We start from the raw sequence: 19,056 nt of genomic DNA, 5'->3' as shown, positions 1-19,056 counted from the left end.
CCCTGCTGTGGGCGCACAAATCTGGGGGGGGGGGCGGGGTACAAGCCCCCCATGCTCCTCTGACATGTCACCTATGCCCTCCACCCTCACTCCCCCAGACTTACCTGCGAGCTGCTCCCCATGCTGCCTGGCTGCCACATGCATGTGTATGCATGCACATGCACGTGGCACTCTCTGCCTGTGATTGCCCTCCCTTGCCCCACCCCAGGTTAAAGCAGCCCCTTGTAGGTTGGAACTCTGCCAGCCTGCAAGGGGAAATCCACAGTTTCCCACATTTTTCTTCTTTAAAGGAGAAAATCCATTATTTTCTCCTTTAAAAGAAAAAATCTGCTGTTTCCCCTAGTGGACAGAAAACCCAGATCCCTGGAGTAAGTACTTGCAGTGGATTTTTCTGTACTTTCCTCTAGTAATGGGGACCAACATTTTTGGTAGATGTGCCACAAATTAGCCCTCCACCTTCCCCGAGTGCCACTTGTACCCCTTTCCCTTACGTGATCTGCTGCCCAGCGTTATGCTGTGCTTTCTGACTAAGCTGTTCCTCTGCTTTGTGCTTCCTGCCCTCTTGTGGCACCTGTGCCGCAGGTTGGCCACTCCTGCTCTACATGGCACGGCAACCACCGGAGACAAGATTCAGGACTAGAGAAACCATCTGAATGGACTGGCCTGGTCTGAGGGAAGCAAGTGAACAATTAATTGCAACTCTTGTGCAACCTCTCCGAGGTCTGAACTCTGCTGCTTCTGTGTTTAGACTGTGTGGGCAGGCTTGTTCACACTCATGGGATGTATAGTCATATGTACAGGAGGTAAGTTCATGGGCATATTCACAGGAAAAGGAGACATATTCACAGGCATATTCATACACACAGGAGGCATGTCCACAGGCACAGGACATGTGTTCACAAGCGTATTTACAGGCACTGAAGGCATGTTTGCACACATGTTGAGGCACACAGGAGGCATCTTCACATGCACAGGTGTGTTCACAGGCACAAGAAGCATGGTCACAAGCACGCTCGCAGGAACAGGTGTGTTCACAGGCCCAGCACAGAGGCAGAGCTGGAGGTGGTGGCCCCAGCTCCTTCAAGTTTTAGCTATGATATTATCATATTGGAAGTTCAAAACAATTGTACAGTGCTGGAACACTATTGGACACTGAAAAGTATGCAAGATGAGTACGCAAATGTCTTCTTATTGACTTTATAACGTTCACAGTAAGTCATCTGGAGTGTGTGAGAACTGGGCCATCAAAGTCGAAGCCTCACTTTATTTCGAGGCCAGCAGCCAACACTGACAGCAAACCCCAAAGTGGGTAGGGAAAGCAAAACTCAGTGGCATCCAAACCCCAAGCCTCTGGGCTTGGGCCTGCACATAGGATGCTTGCCGAACAGTGCTGTAGCAAGAGGGGGGCAAGCAGGGCGACTGCCACAGGCGCTGAAGGGGTGCCAACAGGCACTTCCCAGCTGAGGTGGGCTGCAGGACGGAGCTGCAAGCAACTCATTTGCGGGGGGACGCGGGGACAGGGGAAGGCTGGCTCCTGCCACGGCGTGTGCCCCCGGGATCTGTGCATGGGGCAAGGGCGGGCACCCGACTTCCTTGCTTACAGTACTGCTGCCAAAGGACTGAAAGTATCTGAAGCCCCAGGCTGGGGTGGAGGATACTTGTGCGTGCAGGGAGCCACCCTGAATGCTTCAAACGGGTTTGGACCTGGTTTGGCTCATCTGGCCTAGAGTCCGGCTCCCTGAGAGTGGACGGGGTTTCGCAGCACCCAAGAGCTGCTTCAGAAACGCCGCCGCGCTTTCGGGCACGCGGAGCAGGGTCCACCCGGCCCCGCACAAAGGTCTGAAGGCTCCGGGCTCCCATCCCCTTGACTACGGAAGGGCAGAGCCAGCCCCGCTCCGCCCCTCGCCCGGACGCTGGGGGCGGGCTCTCCTAGCCTAGTTTTATGCTGCTGAAAAGCCAGCCCCGTTTCATCTCTCGGCGGCGGCGGCGGGAGCAACAACACCAGCAGGCGGCAGCGGGGGGGGGAGACGCGCAGCAACAGCAGCCGCCGGGCAGGACGCGTGGCAGCCCCGCACCGAAACAGCGCAGGCCGCCCGACCCGCCGCCATGGGCAAAGGGGTGAGCGCCGCGCTTTGCGCGCCGCCGCGGCGGGACCCGCGTGCGCTTTGTCCCCACGTGGCGCCGCCCCGGCCCTCGGCTTTTCCGGCGCCGCCGAGCCGTCCCCGCCGGGCTGCGGGCTGCGGGCAGGGCCCGGGCGGCAGAGCCGGAAGGGGAGGGCGAGGAAGGTGGAGTCTCGCGGGCGCGGGAAGCGGCTTGAAAGGGAAGGAAGCCTGAGGGGAGGTGGTGCGCAGCGGGCAAGGCCCCGAGCCGCCGGGGCACGATGTGCCTAGTGGGCAGAGCTGGCTTCAGGAGCGGGCTGCTGCAAGGGAAACTGAGGCGAGGATGGTGCCCAGCGGGCAAGGCTGGCTCTGTGCAGGGCTTCTGGCAGGGACACGGACAGCTGGGCCCAGCGGGCAAGGCCCCGGGTCACTGGTTTCACACAGGGAGGAGGAACAGAGACGTGCCCTGTGTTTCAGTAGGTCGCTTCAGGAAGGGGAATGAGGGAGATGCACTCAGCGGTCCCTGGTTTCACACAGGGCTTCTGGAAAGGAAAGGGAGGAGAGAAGCACACTTCTGGAAGGGCATGCCGGAGAGATGCCCAGTGGGCAAGGTCCCAGCTCGCTGGTTCTGGAAAAGAAACTCAGCAACAGTCTCAAGTTACAGCCAGGGCAGTTTAGGTTTGATCAGTGATCACCAAACAGTGGATCTCAACTAGGGTGGCCATCATAGAGGACAACCAGACTGTTCTCTATTGATGTGAAACCGGACACCTTTATCTCATATGGCATAAAGGTGTCTGGTTCAGTTTCAATGGAGGACAGAGTAGCAGAAAATCAGACTGTCCTCCATGATGGCCACCGTAGTCGAGATCCACCGGTACATCTCTGAACCTCTTGTGGTAGATCTTGGTGTCAATGCGAGGCTGGAGTGGAGAGGCTGAGTGCCCACATGCATGCACACAGGCGTCCCAGCCCAGCAGGTCAGTCCATGGGGGAGGGAAGGGGCAAGGACTAGATCAAGCCCCCTGCAGTGAGGGACAGTGCTGCAGAGGCAGGAGCAGGTGTAAATTGAGTGGGGCCCCAGCAGGGCAGGACTTAACTGCTGGGAAGGTGCACCCCCAACTAATTTTTTCTCCCTTTGCCTTGATCTGCTCCCCCTTGCCCCCAGACTTACCTGCTTTGTGTGTGTGGTGGGGGTGGGGGTGGCAGCAGCACACAGTAGATCTTGGATTGCTTTTAAATGCCAAAGGTGATCTATTTAAAAAGGTTGGTGACCACTGGGTTAAATGTTAAAAAGAACTTTCTCACTAGGAGGGTGGTGAAGCGCTGAAACAGGTTACCCAGAGGTGTGGTGGAGTCTCCATCCCTGGAAGTTTCTAAGACTCAAATAGGCAGTGCCTTCAGTGGGATGATCTCTTTGGGGCTGGTCCTGCTTTGAGCAGGGGGCTGGACAAGATGCCCTCCTGAGGTCCCATCCAACCCTCATTTTCTGTGAGATGTGCTCAGTGGGCAAAGCTGGTTTCAATAGTGGGCTTCTGGAAGGGAAACTGAGGCAAGCTGTATCCAGTGGGCAAAGCTGTTTTCATATATGTAGGGACTTACCAAGTTCACGGCAGAAGTGGGGTGCATAGCAGCTCCTTTAATCTTTCATGTTCCCCACATGCCCTCTGCCATTGATTGGCAGAGGGCCCCACCACTCCCTCCTGATTGGCAGGGAAGCAAAAACCATGGCCTTAAACATGGTGTGGTTTTTGCCTCCAGACCAGTCAGCGACAAGCATTGGGGTCCCTCAGCCAGTCAGCAGCAGGAGGCAAAAATGGTGCCATATTTAAAACGACAGTTTTTGCCTCCCTGTGGATCAGGAGCAAGCTTCAAGCACCGATTAGAGGTGGAAGGGCGCATGGGGAGGGACCCACAGAATTAAAGGAGCCACAGCACACCCACTTCTGCTGTGAATCCTGTAGGCCCCTAAATATAGAGCTTCTGAAAGGGAATCTGAAGAGAAATGTATCCTATGGGCAAGGCTGTTCTGCCAAGGGCTCAGGACAGGAAGGAGAGATGTACCCAGCAGGCAAAGCACTAGATCACTAGAGGAAATGTGCTTTGCAGGGAATAAATGGCTTCTGTGTATAATATTAAAAAAAAAAAAGAGCAGCCTCTTCAAACACCACCCCCCCCACACACACACACATCTTTTTCTTTATTTTTCCTTTTTTGTCCTAAATGAATCTCTTGTTCTTACAAGTAGCAATGCTTGGAAAACACAAGTTTCCTACCCATTGGAGTATAGGCTGCATGGAGGAAGTGGGCATGTATAGGGGGCAGCCATAGGAGGCATGGTAGTAGGCAGTATGTAAGAGAAGCCTGTTCAGCCATTCAGTCTCTGGTTGGTGTTAGAAATTGTCTCACTCTTGAACAAGTTCATTGTAACACATCATGTGTTATGGTTTATGCAATACTTAGTTGTTGGGACACTTCAGTAGAAGGCAGGAACTGGCTGCCCTCAGCTAATTATTTGAAGGTGAGAATTTCATAGTCCCAGTGTACCACTTGCTTTGGTTCTGTGGCTCGCAACTTTGGGTAACCTCAGGTTATGTTATAAAGCAGTGGTTCTTAGCTTTTTGATTCAAGACCTCTGTCTCTCTCCACCAGCAGCTGCCCCCTCACCCCCAGGGTCCTGCCCGTGTCTGTCACTCTTGACCTGCAGCCCCCACGGTGGCAGAAGTGGGAATGGGAAATAATAGAATGGGCCATCAAAACCATAGCCTGATACCTAAGATTTTAAGAGATTTGACTTCCTAAAAGCCTGTTTTTCCCCCTATGAAGAAGGAGGTCCTCTCCTTCCCCGGGGCCGTTACTCCTGCTGCTGGTGGCACAGCTGGAGTGGGGGGCCTGGCAGCACGAATGAGTCTTGCTGCCCCACTCTGCCTTCCCATGCCAGATCCTGCTGGCTGGTCTGGCCAGGCTGGAGCCTCATGCCTGCTGTGGGAAGGGGGCACATGCCTCTCCCATCTCCCTGATGCATTGTTGTCTGTCTGTCCATCCATCCCTGCCCTCCTCCCCGCATTTTTCTGATGGGAACAGCTCTTCACTGCTGCCTGGCTGTTTCGTGCATGTGTATATAGGCACATGCCCTATGCCTCCTACCGTATTGGCCTCCTCCCAGTCCCAAGCAGCCCCTTGCAGGCTGGAACTCTGCCAGCCTGTAAGGGAAGACTGGTTGTTTCCCATGTTTTTTTCCTTTAAAGGAGAAAAAACACATTTTTCCATGAACGTGGCAGTGGGCTTAGCCTAGGCATGGGCTGCTCCAGCTGACCTTGGAGATCAGAATCACACCAGATCTGCTGCCCCTGTGGACTCCCTGAAACCTGCTTGCAGCCCCCTATGGGACACATACCTCCAGTTGAGAACTGCTGTTATAAAGGACTGTCTAGAGAAAGCATGTTCCAGGTTGAAGGTTATACTAACAGTCATCTCAGGCACGGAAACAGGAATTCTAGTTGCATGGCAATATTATCAGATGCCCTTTTGGAGCTAAGCTTGAAAGTCTGGTCATTTAAATGTCATTTGGCCATTTAAAAAAGTACTTTAGACTTCTTAAGGCACAAGGCCCTGGGGGGAAAGTTTATGGAGGTACTGTTACTGGCAGGCTGTTTGCTCAGTAGTCATGGGTAGGGCAAGTGATAAAATGTGGAGGGGGAAGAGGGGCAGATATCCAGACTGTATCACCCAACCTGTTAGCTACTGGTGTAGTCCAGTACTGCAGAGGACTTAGTGTGAAATCTCTGGCCCCCCAGTAAGGGTCAGTGTCAGCATTTTATTTCCTGGTACTTTGCCCAAAGTGTAAGCAAAAAAAAAGTTCCTCAATGGTGATGATGAATGCTGTCTTAAAAAATAAAAGACCCTTAGATTTAAAGACATGAAGTTGAGTGAAGCCAAGAAGGCAAGAAAAGCTAGCAGAAAACCTGTATCTAAAAGTTATGTACTGATCACTTAGGCTCTACTTACAAGTAAAAAGCTGTATCTGTGTTTCCTACTGGATTCTTCTGGTTCCTTTCAGTTGCTTCACAGGTAACTATAAATTATAAGGTAGAAGTTCTTTTGCCTTTTTTCCTTTTATTTTAATTCCTAGAAGATTCCAAAATGTCTCTGCTTATTTAGTTATACGTACCTTGCAGTATTTTACATTTCCCTGAGTGCTGTGTAAACATTGGCTGGTACAATGCACAGTTAGTCAATGCCATGTAGCAGTCACAATGTTGACACAAATACGTGAATGGTGAGGGAGCCTGAGGAACATATGACTGTACAAACTCCAAATTGGAAAAAAAAAATCCCCCAATGATGTCTCCTTGTGTAATGGCTCAGCATAATGCATTTTTTTGCAGTGGCCAATAGGTTGATTGTTACCATGAAGAACTAAGGTAGTCGCTCTCTGTTTCCTGTACAAATTGGGATTTGTTTGGTGGTTTTTTGCAAGTCTCCCAGATGTTAATCTCTGGGCATTTGTACACATGCTTGCGCCGCAGCGGAAGTCACTTTTAAAAGTGCCCAGCACTGTAGTGCATACATTGGTATAATCAGCAAAATGCACATCAGTGCTGAGAAAATGGTGGTGGCACGCTTTTAAACTAAAACACATGGAAGGTGTTTTAGTTCAAAAGCGCACCACCACCATTTTATGCACGCTGATGCGCATTTCACCACTTATACAACTGCACGCAATGCAACGCAGTGAGCTTCAGCTCGCATGCAGAGCAGACTTGATTAATTAAGTCTACCCCAATGCGCCGGATCTCCAGTGTGCCTCAGCATGAAAATGTATGTGTACAAATGCCCTCTATGATTCTGTAGAAATTTTACAGTAGTGATTCAACAGATTTAATGGGAGGGTTTTAAGATTCCTTGTTGTCTGATGGCATGGAGACTCTTCATCCTACTCATTGTTGAAATTTAAATAAGTTACGTTAAGGAAATCAGATGTGTAGTAAGTAACTTGGCCTGTTTCTGACCCTTGGACTGAAGGGGGGTGGCGCTGCCAGTGAAAAACCTGAGACTGGTTGCAACACTGTTCTAAGTCACAAGATAGTGCACACGTTGTCTGACTATCAAATGAGTCTGATCCTGACCCGGGTCCTTCTAAAGAAAGGGATGTGTAATGGAAAAGGTGGGGGTGTAAAGACCATATGACTCAAGAGTCTGGACATGGTACCTCCCATCTTTGTCCAGTTTGTCTTACAGGTGGCACATCTACAAGTGTGCTTTAATGCACATTAGCTCGTTTTAATGCACTTTAAAGTGTCACAGAAACCATTCTCTTTCACTAATGCACATGAAAATAGGCTAACGTGTACTTCTAGTACTTCACAGTGGAGGACACTTTGGCACATGCTCGGGGAGAGGGTGGGATTTTAATTAGAGCAACTCCAACAGATGCTACAATTAAAGCAACGCTGTCTTGTATATCAGTGTCCCTGAGTTTAATAATGGTGGCAGTGGTGGTTCAGCTAAAGCTTGTTCACGAACACCCCCTGCTGCCGGTTTTAAGCATTGGGCCACTGATATATGAGATGCGCGAGGCTGCTGGAGGATGGTAATCGCCATGCTCCAGCAGACTCGATTTAATCAAGTCTGCTCCAACACACTGTAATTGCAGTGTGTCAGAGCAGCCTCCATGCTCGTGTATAGGCATCCAGAGGTACTAAATTAATGTGCTTTTGGTAATGCACATTAAGAGAATGTATAGACATGCCCAGGAGCAGCCTTCCTCTTAACCAAAGCACCCATCTATGGGGAAGGAAAAGTATGTGCATCTTGTTAATTACTGCATGTGGAAAAGAGAAATGGGTGCATAAAGAAGGGGACTGTATTGGGCTGGGCTGGGCAACTCGAGTGTCACCTGAATATGTGGGGTTCAGCCCAGGCAGAATAGCTGTGCACAGCTCAGTTACACCTACCCAGGGGTGTCTGTGTGTGTCTCTGTCTGTCCTGGAGTGGACAGCAGGTAGGCAGAATTATACCAAGGGAAAGACCTTCCCTACAGCTACTCTGGGAGCAAGCCAGTGTTCTGGCAGAAGCAGGTGTTTGTGGAACTTCTCAACCAAAAGCTTAAAACTCTGCGCCTTGCTAATTCTTCTTCTTTTTCTGAAAGGACAGCGGGTACAAGTTTGTCTGGCCCAGGCCTGCTAAACCCAGCCTAGGCTAAGAGCACTTTCTTACTGGAAGCTGATAAGGGTTATGACTGACAGAAGTGATTGAAGCTAAATGTCCAGTATCCAGGCATTTATATATTCCTAGTGCAGTAATAACTTATTTTCCCCCTCCGCAGTTGCCCCCTTGCTTACATAATTGGATAGGGGAGGGACAGAATGCCCATGGCCTCCCCAGAAAAACTGGGGGGGCAGCTGTTCTAGAGCAGCACAGAATGGGGTAGGGAAGGCTTTGGAAGGCAGCCCATTGAATGTGGACATGTTGTTCCACACCTCGGAGTCCTGTGGTTGTTCCTGGAATAGGAGCGACCTGTCTGAGCTGTCACATAACTGCAAGAGACCTTGCTTCTCATGGAGAATTTTCCTGTGAATAATAAAGGGACAGTGGTTTAAGGCCCCTGGATCTGAAGGCAGTTATATCTCTGGAACAGAACAATGTAACCTAGGAATTGGCAACCCCTGGCATGCATGCCAGTTAATGGCATGCAGAGACATTTTCCCGGGCACACCAGGAGGCATGCAAGGAAATTTTTTTAATTGTTTTAAGTTGTTGCTCCGGGCTCTCCAGAGCAGCCACAGGTGCCAGCACTGCAACTGGCCCTGGGGGTGGAGGCAGGAGAGCCCCGGCAGGGCTGCTGACTGCTTCCTGTCCCCAGGCTCTGCCTTCTGGCCTGGCCCCCGGAGGCAGCTTGTGTGGGGGGAGGAGCCAGGGCCAGGGCAGGCACTGCTCTGGGCCACTGTGCTGGAGGCTCCCAGCAGGTGGGTGAGCCCTAGGTGTGGGCAAACAGACACCTTATCCCACCCAGGCAGGGGCAGCACCAGGGTACCAAGCACGGGCCAGGAGCTTGGGGCCGGGGCTGGGCGGCAGCACAGGAGGAGGTGTCACAGGCATGCCAGCTCAGTTGGGCCCTTGGGAAGGCAGGGGCTTGGTGAGAAGAGGGGGCTATCCCGGGGCTCTGTGAGCTTGGGCTGTGGTGGGCAGGTGTGCTGAGGAGCACTCAAGGTGGGGCCTGGCCCAGCCCTACAGGGATGGGACGCAGCCGCCCTGCCTGCGAGGTGATGCCACCTGGCCATGGCAGGACACCAGACTGGGGGGTGGGAAGGGCTTCCGACTCTGGGCTTGGCCTCCCTGCACACTCAGCACGGTACAAGTGGGGCAGAGCCACCACTAGTGTGAGGGCATGGCTGCCGTAGCTGCCCCAGCTTACCCAGGCCCTGGTCTTGCCCACCCACAGCTCTCTTCAAGGGCTAGGGCCGCGGCAAGCACTGCACAGGGCTGCTGCACTGCAGGCTTCCGGATGGCTTGCCCCTGAGTGCCGCCTGAGGTGGCTGTTCCCAGAGTCTGAGGGTCTCTTGCCACGGCCTGGGGGGCTGTGACCCACTTGTGCTGTGCCCAGCACGCAGGCTGAGCCCAGTGTCCTGCCCTGGCCAACCAGCATCCCCTCATGAGCAGTGTGGCAGTGCCCCATCCGCACAGAGCTGCGCAGGCCAGGCTGCGCCCTGAGTTTACAAGCCTCGAGGCAGCCCCCACTCTCATCTGCTGCTTTCCCAAGGACCCAGCTGGGCCTGCCTGCCTGTAGTGCCTCCACCTTGCACCTACTTTTCCCCGTTCCCAAGCACTTGCCCCTCTCTCTCTCTCTCTCTCTCTCTTTCTCTCTCTCTGCTCTTTCATCACAACGTACTTAACAAAAAAGAATACACAAGAACAAAGATAGTATATGAACTTTTATTTACTTTTAGGAAACCTGGTATTTATTGTAAAAAAACAAAAAACCCAACATTTATGATTATTAATTATATTAATATGCAGATCATCCTGTCATGTACCCCCTGCCCCAGTTTTTTTTCCTGGCATGCTGGTACTTCACCACCTTACAAGGTAGACTTTGCGGGTTTTTCAGCACTCCAGTCAAAAATGTTTCCTACCCCCAATGTAACCTATTGTCCATGGACTATCTCTGCAAAGAACCTGAACAGTTATCATAGGGACCCTGGTTTTCTCTATTTTAAAAGCCAAAAGTTCTCTGGTTTTAAAAAAAATATCCCAAATCTGCATTTTTCCCTGGCTAAAATGAAATGCCACTGTAGAGAGAGACATTAATTGAACAGTGTTTTATTGATATTTACAATTTTAAAGCCGTATAGAAGCCTCTCAGTGCCTCAGTCATTATAATAAATTCTAAATACCTGTGTATTTTGGCATTTGATTTGGGGGGGGTTTTATCATAGAAAATCAGAGCTCCCCTGGTCCCTTTGTTCACCAGGATGTGGGTCCCATTGTGGTTATCCCCCTTCTGCTTTGTGGCACTCTCAGCCCACAAGGCCCCACGCCCCCCCCTACCCCATCCTTCTAGTGCTTCTCGCTCCCAACCCACCGTCCGTCACCTCCAGGCCTCATCGCCCCTGTGTGTGAGGGTGGGTGTGTGGGGAATGGGGTGTGGGCACAGGCAATTGTGTCTGGGGTTTAGGGGGTATGTGCCCCCCCATTTCTGAACCTACAGCAGGGCATGGCTGTGTGGGAGGTAGTGTTGCAACACCATGGCTGTGTGGTGTAGTGGCTGTGCAGAATTGTGCCCCCCACTGCACTTGGTGGGTAGGAGGTGCCTCACCTTACCAGCCATGGTGGTGTTCCCTCCTGTGCCAGGTCCTGCCCACTGTGGAGGCGGCTCCTACCTGGAGCTGGTCCGGCCAGGCTGGAGCCCCCGCCCCACTGTGGGTGCAGGAATTTTGGGGGTCACGTGCCCCTGACACATCACCTATGCCCCCCCCTCCCTGAGGCATCACTTGTGCTCCACCCTCACCCCCTGCCATGCGTGGACTACAACCACCCCTTTCATAAGTGGGAGTGAAGGACATCAGCAGGGCTAGGGAATGGGGGACTGTGGATTGGGAGTGAGGGGCACTGGCAGTGCTACAGGGTCTATTTTTCTCCCCCACCCCATAGACTTACCTGGAGGGAGCTGCAGAAGCTGCTGTCTACCAAACTGGCTGGCTACCATGTGCATGTGCACATACATGTGGCTTCCCCTGAATCTTGTTCCACCCAGCCTCAAGCAGACCCTTACAGGCTGGATCTCTGCCAGCCTGCAAAGGGAAAATGTGCCATTTTCCTCCTTTAAAGGACAAAATCTGCTGTTTGCCATTTTCTTCTGCAGCAAACGGAAAACCTGGATCCCTGGTTATAAGTGGTTTACCAATTCCATGGTCATTAAGAGGGCAGACAAATGTTAGAGAACGTTTAGGAGACCAGGCTAAAAATAGCTTGCTTGTTACATTCCCTGTTTGGATGCCAGGTGGTGGAAGACTACAATTCTCAAAACTTTTTTTTACCAACAGGCTTCAGAATTTTTGAACTTTCTCACTGTGGGCCCTTTTTCATTTTTACTGATGCACTCAGGGGACCAGTTGTAGTCTTGAGTCATAAATTGTGAATCACTGGTGTAAGGTATTGGTAGTCACACAGTCAGACTTCCGTGGTGGTGTTTTGGTGACTTATGGTATCTCTATGTGCCACCATACGGCAGCATTGCTACAGCACCATGCTTTAGTACTTACTTCTAGAAGTATTAAAGCACAGCGCAGTACTGGCGATTCACTGTGCCATGTGGGTGGCACATGCTTAGGTTTCCCAGATATGTCACCATAACAGCGCGTTGTATCAGGAGAGGGTGTCGCTACAGCAACATAGCTGGTGATCACGTGTAGACCCACATGATCACTATATGGACATAGCACAACATGTAGACATGACATGACATCCCCTAAGGGAAGCTATTGTAGTATATGAATAAACTGCCAGAAATGGGAAGCTAATCACATGTTTTTGGGGTGACTTGTGGGGGCAGGAGGGATTTACACCATCTGCCAACCTCGCTTCCAGAATTGGCAAGGGGGTACAGTTGCTGTGTTTCCAGTCACGGGAAAAGCAGTCATTCTCCGTGACTCGTTTGGAAACTTTAATTGCTGGAATCTGTCTTTGAAATAGTGAGGCAGCACCTCTTTCTGTTTTCTGTGCCTCATTGATTATAATGATGTGAATGTGTGATTGCACCACATAACTTATGAGTCACTGGTAATGACTGCTTTATTTTGTTTGGTTCTTAATGTACTGCTTTTGAGTTTAGATGTAGAACAGCAGTTTTGAACTTCTCCTCTTAAGCTGATCTTCCTCACCACTCTCCTAGACTGCTATGAATTACCCTTGTTTTGTAATGTGTCTACACAACCTGCCTTATTCTTCCTTATCTTGTGTTTCTTTGGGGTGCAGCATAGGCACAGTTCTCTGTAAGTCCTTAACACTGGCTTGTAAGCTCAGACCAAGCCAGTCATAAACATTTATAAAAAACCTGAACATATCCAGGCAAGCTTCTCAACCTTTTTCAGGGGTAGGTTCCCCTAATAGTTCATGCACATAATTATGTGGCTGAATGAAGCACCAGAGCTGGTGGAGTATCTGAAATCTTTGCCATATCTGAAACCTTTGTGCCCTGTGTGTAGCATTTCCAGGGGTAGGTTTCCGAGTTTCCTTCTTATCACCAGCATAACTGAAGGTCAGTGGTTGGAAAGAAAGAGCAAACAAAAAGCTGTATGCCTTACTTTCATTTTATGACTGCAGCTAAGGAGGAGACATTGGTGAATCAAAATAGTAAATCCTTAGGATGTTGGCAGCAGAGTGAACCCCTGCAACTCCTTCCAACTCCAAGCACTGTGACAGGCTGCACACTGGAAAAACAAACACGCCTCCCATCTTGCTAGAACAAAGAGACAATGACTGTAGAGGCAGAGACTAAAAGTGTAGTGGTTTCTCAGCTACTGATATTAGACTGATGTTTAAAGTAATCTGGCTTGGCTAGCTGTCCCCAAATGACATATGTTGTAGGGCTGCATGAAGCTTCGGATGGTGATTCGATTAGGAGAATTGGCCTGATTCAGTGGCTGAATCTCCTAATTGAATCAGGGGGCCAGTTTAAAGGTCTGAATCTATCCAGAGCTCTCTGAATCTTTGGCACAGATTCAGAGAGCTTTAATTAGGGCATCCCAAGTGGCAGTAGCAGGGAGCTGCAGCTGACTCAGAGCTGATAAGTACTAGGGGCAGAGGGAGGGGACCATGGGGGGACCCCTGCCAGCCCCCCCCTGCGCACTCCCCCTGGGCGGGGCATGAGCTGCCTGATTCCCCTCCCCCCCACTCCTTCAGCCCCCCCATGCAGAGCCCCCCCGTGCAGTGTGGGGCAGTGAGGGTCAGCAGGGATTAGCCCCTGCCCAGCAGCACTCGCTAAGCCTGGGCTTTTTTATAACAAGTGCCAGGAGCTGGGGCAACCATTGCCAGGCTGCGAGTGGGGTGGGGGATGAGCCTGGCCTGGCTGATTCAGAGATTTGGCAGCAGCTGAATCTCCAAATCAGATTCTACCAAATCGAATTGGGGCAGTGATTCGAATCGCCAAATCAAATCACTGTCCCCCAAATCAGCTGGATCTGAATCCAGAGCAAATATTAACCACTTCACACAGGCGTAATATATTGTAAAGTGAAGGCAGATTTTTGTTGCTTATAAGTCATGGTGTTGTCTTGGAACACTTCTAAGCCTTTTTGCCAGTGGTAGGTTGAATTTTTCAGGACACGGCTACTCATTAGTGACAACTTGTTGTTTTTTCTGTATCCTAGCTATAGCTTTCAGATATATATTTATTATAAATAATGCTTGAGGAAAATGCTGCACCGTATCACAGCAGTTTGCAGTCATACCAGCTAGAAATCTAGCACCTTTGAAAAACCCAAACCTGAGTGCCTGCAACTCTCAAGGAAGTTTGTAGCCACCATGGGTGTTCACCACATCCGAAAACTGCACCTTTTTTAATATATGTAAAAAAAAAAAAAAAAAAAAAAGAAAGAAACCTTAACTCTTTTTGGTGAAAGTGTTGCATAAGCCATACCCTGCCCCTACCCCCATTCTGGCCAGGAAAAGTTGTACTCCCCAGGGGAAATGCAGCGGTTGTTTGGGTTTTTTTCTTATATTTTTAGCGTTAACTTGGCTGTTATGCCCAAAATAATAACCTAATATAAATACCATGTGTAGTCGCTGTTCTGCTGCTGTCAGTTTAGATGGAGGAGGAGGAGGTGTGTTGGGAGTTGCAGAATGGTGTCCAAGGCCTTACTAAAAAACACACCAAAACAGAAATTAACAGGAATGAGTCACAGAGGAGCCTGAAACGAATGGGTTCAAATTAATCCTGCATGTTTTCAGCTGAGCACTGCTCAGTGAGGGCCTTGAGACAGCTTGGATACTCAGGACGTGACTTGGACAGTGGGGCTAAATGGGTAAATTAATCCAGCTTCATTCTGAACATCCATAGCATTTCATGTAAAGGCAGTAGAAAGAGTGAAATGAGCAGATTCCACACACATTATGTACTCCACCCTGTGTGGTTTTTTTTTTTTTTCCTTCAAAAATCTCATTTCTTCTTTAAGCTTGAAGCAAGAGACCAGGAACTAACTGTATATACTGTATGTGTGTTGTGTGCCCCAGCCTGCATGTTGATTTGCTGTTTAGTTAGGACACTTTTGTTTTAAGAACAGTTTAACTGGAACTCGTGTGATGGGAAAGAGCCCTGGTCAAGCCTTGGGAAAATGCTATAGCAGTGTTGGGTTTTTGGGTTGTATTTTTTTTAAAACCAGTTTCAAATTACCCTGTAGCAGATGTTTGTGTCTTGGAATGTCGGGGCTGTCGTACGCACTGCTGCTTTCACCTTAGAAAAAATCAAGTGCAGTTTGAGCACAGGGAAGAGAATGTCAAGAATGCTGTTCTTTAACTCTCCTTCATTCTTTACAGATAAAGAGGAGGCAGAGGACAAGTTCCATACCATTCATTAAAAATAGCCTGCAGTGCTGTTCTGACAGAACAGCTCTTTCTTACGTGTAGATGTTGCAGGCAGAAGCACATAAATGCTCACCTTGAGTGGAAAAGGCAACCCAGTGCTGCTCTGTGTAAAATCACATGCAAGCCATAGATGCTACACATGGTTGGGGGAGTATAGTCACTCGTGCATCTTGACCCTTGTCTGGATGCATCTCACCTCACAAATACCAGGGGTTGGGGTGGCCTGTGTGCTAAGTCACACAGTTGTGAGCCTAGAGGTCGCAAGTTTGTCTAGCAGAAGTGCCCATGGCGTGGCCTTGCAAATTCCAGTGAATCTGCAAATTTCACATCCTTGTTACAAGGACATGAAAAAGGAAGAAACTCACGATTATACTGGGGGGAAGGAGCAGGGGTGGATACAATTATTATTTTTTGTCAGTTTGGACAAGAATGTTTGGTTTTTCTCTTGATTTTTTTTTTCTTTTTAGTTTCTGGTAAGTTTTCCTGGCATATTGTAACTTATAAAACATGGCAATGAGATTTTTTTTTTTAAAAGCTTGTGTCTAATAAGGCATAGATAAGATAATAGGTTCTCAGTCTCCTTTTGTCTGTTTTAGCAGGGATTGTAATTCCTAGTTCAGAGTATCTGCACATAATGGGAACATACCCTACAGTAGCAGTTTTATTCATTTCCTTATCTATCAGTTTTATAAGATGTATATTGCAGGTAATGGTCATTATATCACACATATCTAGTGTAGTATATAGTTCTAATTAGAATGGAAAATATCATGGGAAAATTTTACCAGCTTCTATTAGATGTTGAGCAGAAGGGAGAAAGGAAATAGCTGCATCACGTGAGACTTAGGCAAGTATGGAAATCTACAGAGAAAGCTTGTGTTAACATTGAGGCAGATTTTTTTTTTTTTTTGGTCTGGAAATATGTGCAGTTTTGGTGACAGGCTACGAGTTTTATTTCTATTCAGAGATGTTTTTGCTTTCTATATGGCTCATCTTCTCTGTTTTATAATTGCTAGGGACTTTTATAGGAAAGTAGACTCTATTGCTTATGTATCTGTTGCCTGCTGGTTATTACTCTTGAACGAAGCCTTAGAGCATGATTTCATGCAGAATTTCTTGTAATTTAAGGGATTTGGAAACTGCTGAAAACCAAAGTCTACAAGTAGAATTTGTTCCATGAGGTGTAAGAGTGGGTGGATTCCTGTGACTTGCCATAACAAACACTTTTGCATAGAAACGTAGGGCTTGAAGGGGACCCCAAAGGATCATTGGGTCCAGCCCCAGGGTTACATCCTGCTTACAATGTCAAAATATTTACAGGGGGATCCGTTTTTGTTTTTGTGTTTGTTTTTGAACGCTGAATTTATTTTAACCTGCAGTATTTATCTGGTAGACTTTCAGAGCAAGAAGGAGTGTTTTGATGTTAACTTTCACAAGTTCTAAGGTTATGTGAACAAGAAAATATTAGTTGTACTGCAGAATCTCTCCTTGCACTTTAGGAAAGACCAAGGGAAGAGGAGGCATTAATATCTTTAATGTCTTGGAAGGAGTCTCCTTATGCACTTGGGAATGGATTATGTGCAGTCCGTCACTTCAGCTGGACCAAGGCTCGGATTTCTAAACCAAGCCACAGCATGTAGCCCGTCTGTACTAGTTAGGCCAGCACTTGCACAATCCCTGGCAATAATCAGCATAGCATATGGATGTTGTTTGGTGGACAAGCCTGTTTGCTTGCTTGTTTGTTTGTAGGAAGGTGGCATAATTTAAATGTAAACAGTTTATTTGACAATGAAATTTCACATACAAGAAGAATGCAGAGCCCTTATGTGTTCTGACAGTTAACCAGTCAGAGAAGCTTTGTGTTGATTAACTTTTTTTTTTTTCTTCTTAGAGTGGACGTGACAAGTATGAGCCCACCGCCACATCAGAACATGGCGCCAAGAAGAAAAAGGGGAAGAAAGAGAGGGATATGGACGAACTGAAAAAGGAAGTTTCAATGGTAAGAGCATGAAGAAAGGTCAGGGCTGGCTCTTTAGCAATATGCACTGGCCTGAAAACACTTCTCTGGAAGCAGAGTGGTTGGAAGCTGCTGAGTTGTCAAGTGTAGTGACAGAAGTGTCTGACCCTCCCTCTCCTGGTCTCTTCCGTAATCTCTTCAGACTTTTAGCTTCTCAGGCCAATTTTCCAAGGTGTTCAAGCACCTAGAGAAAATCTGGCTCTATATTGGTGTGTCCAAAAAGTACCTGGCCTGGCTTAGGTCCTGCCCTAATGTATTTCTAGAGCAAGTGCTACCCCATTTGTGTCAGTGCAATCACTCTACTGTTTGGAAGCCATCACTCACTAAAAAATGGAGTTTGCCCGATTTCACTTAGAGCCATGGCCTACTCTGGTAGTGGTATGCATTAAGCTATAGTTTTTAGCTCTAGCTACCATCTTGTTTTGTGCATTTAGACCAGTGGTTTTCAACCTTCATAGGCTTGAGGCACCTCTCCATAACTTCTGTCAACTGAGCAGCAAACTGATATCTATATTAGAGTGCTTACCTCCTCACACAGGTGGGCAGTGGGGTACAGCCAGACAGGGAAAACCTGAGCCTGGCCTTATCTGGTTATCTCTTCACTTTTCCTGTGCCACTCTTCAAAGGATCTCATGACACCCCAGGGTGCCCTGGCATTCTATCAGAGAATTAGTGATCTAGACTGTATCTGGTACATCTCACCTCACAATCATTTTGAGGAGGAATTGGTTCAACTAGTGAATTATACATAAGTTTTTCTGCATGTTCTGGTTTAGCTCTCATTTGCCTTGGCATTTAGGACAGTTACAAGATTCCTTTTTATGTTAGCAAGGAAAGGTTGGAGTGCTTAACAAGTTTGTCTTTACACCTCTTCCTCTCACCCACCCAAAGAAACTTCTCTGGATTCAGACTAGAATTCTAGGCAACACTGAAGAGCAGCTTATGTTCGTTAGTTGTCATGTTCCTCCCAGCATATAGTAGAGAAGCCTAACATTAAGCTGTGAAGCTAAAAGGGAAGAGCTACGTGGTCAGGTTACCACTTGGATAGCTCCTCAGCCCTAATTTGCCTTCCTTGCAATGAGATTCTCTGTCCTAGGAAGTGATTGCCAAGGGACTGGAAAGTAGAAAGTTGTTACCCTCTGCTCCCCACTTATACAGGTACTGTTTTTCCCCTCTAATCACTCTTTTCTCTGCCCTTCAGGATGATCACAAACTCAGCCTTGATGAACTTCACCGCAAATATGGAACAGACTTGAGTCGGGTAGGTAGATTTTGATGTTCCCTCCCTCACCAGTCTGTCTGTCATGAAGATAGGCCAGGGGGTGTGGAGGATTAGCCTCAGATTCTTAATCTTCGCTGTTTCAGTTAAATTTTGCAGCCATTGGGAGAGTTGTTGGACTGGCAGTAGATTTCACTGATACTTCTGTCTTCTTCCACTGTTTTCTGGCTTAAATACTCTAATGACTTTGCTTAAAAAAAAAAAAAAAGTTGGTATTTGCTTATCTAAGTCTCAGGTATTCCAAGCTCAGATTGATTCTTAATTTTTGCATTAGGAACTCCTACAATAAGACTATTTGCTTGTGTTCTATAGGAGACGTTCTTGTGTCGGAGTCCTCTGCCATAAGCTAATTTATAGCCCGAGATTAAATGACAACCAATGGCAATTTAAAAAAGAGAAGATGTCACATTTTTAAATAAGAGATGCGTAAAAACCATAAATAATTTGATCAGCTCTTGGAATACAGAAGTATCTTGGTTGTTTTTCACCTGGTTGGGGGTTTTTTTGGTGGGAGGGCAGGGGTTGTATCATAGTTGTATGTAGCAGCAAGTTCCCTCTCTTCCGGGGTTTAGGAGCAA

At 48.3% G+C, this 19,056-nt stretch overlaps 1 protein-coding gene across 1 annotated transcript in view; it reads left to right on the top strand.

Moving 5' to 3' along the window:
• The first annotated feature begins 1,974 nt into the window (after window positions 1-1,974).
• ATP1A1 (ATPase Na+/K+ transporting subunit alpha 1) overlaps window positions 1,975-19,056 on the top strand; it is a 39,746-nt gene continuing 22,664 nt past the window's right edge. The window contains exons 1-3 of the mRNA XM_019548736.1: window positions 1,975-2,118; window positions 17,074-17,181; window positions 18,401-18,460. Of these exons, the coding sequence (XP_019404281.1) occupies window positions 2,107-2,118; window positions 17,074-17,181; window positions 18,401-18,460 (180 nt within the window). The 5' untranslated portion in view covers window positions 1,975-2,106. The remainder of the gene's footprint in view (window positions 2,119-17,073; window positions 17,182-18,400; window positions 18,461-19,056) is intronic.

The sequence above is a fragment of the Crocodylus porosus genome, unplaced genomic scaffold (genome assembly GCF_001723895.1).
Source record: "Crocodylus porosus isolate Cpor-Errol unplaced genomic scaffold, CroPor_comp1, whole genome shotgun sequence".
In the NCBI taxonomy this organism is placed as follows: Eukaryota; Metazoa; Chordata; order Crocodylia; family Crocodylidae; genus Crocodylus; species Crocodylus porosus.
Note: the sequence above shows the minus strand (reverse complement) of the source record. Positions and strands in the feature narration are given on the sequence as shown.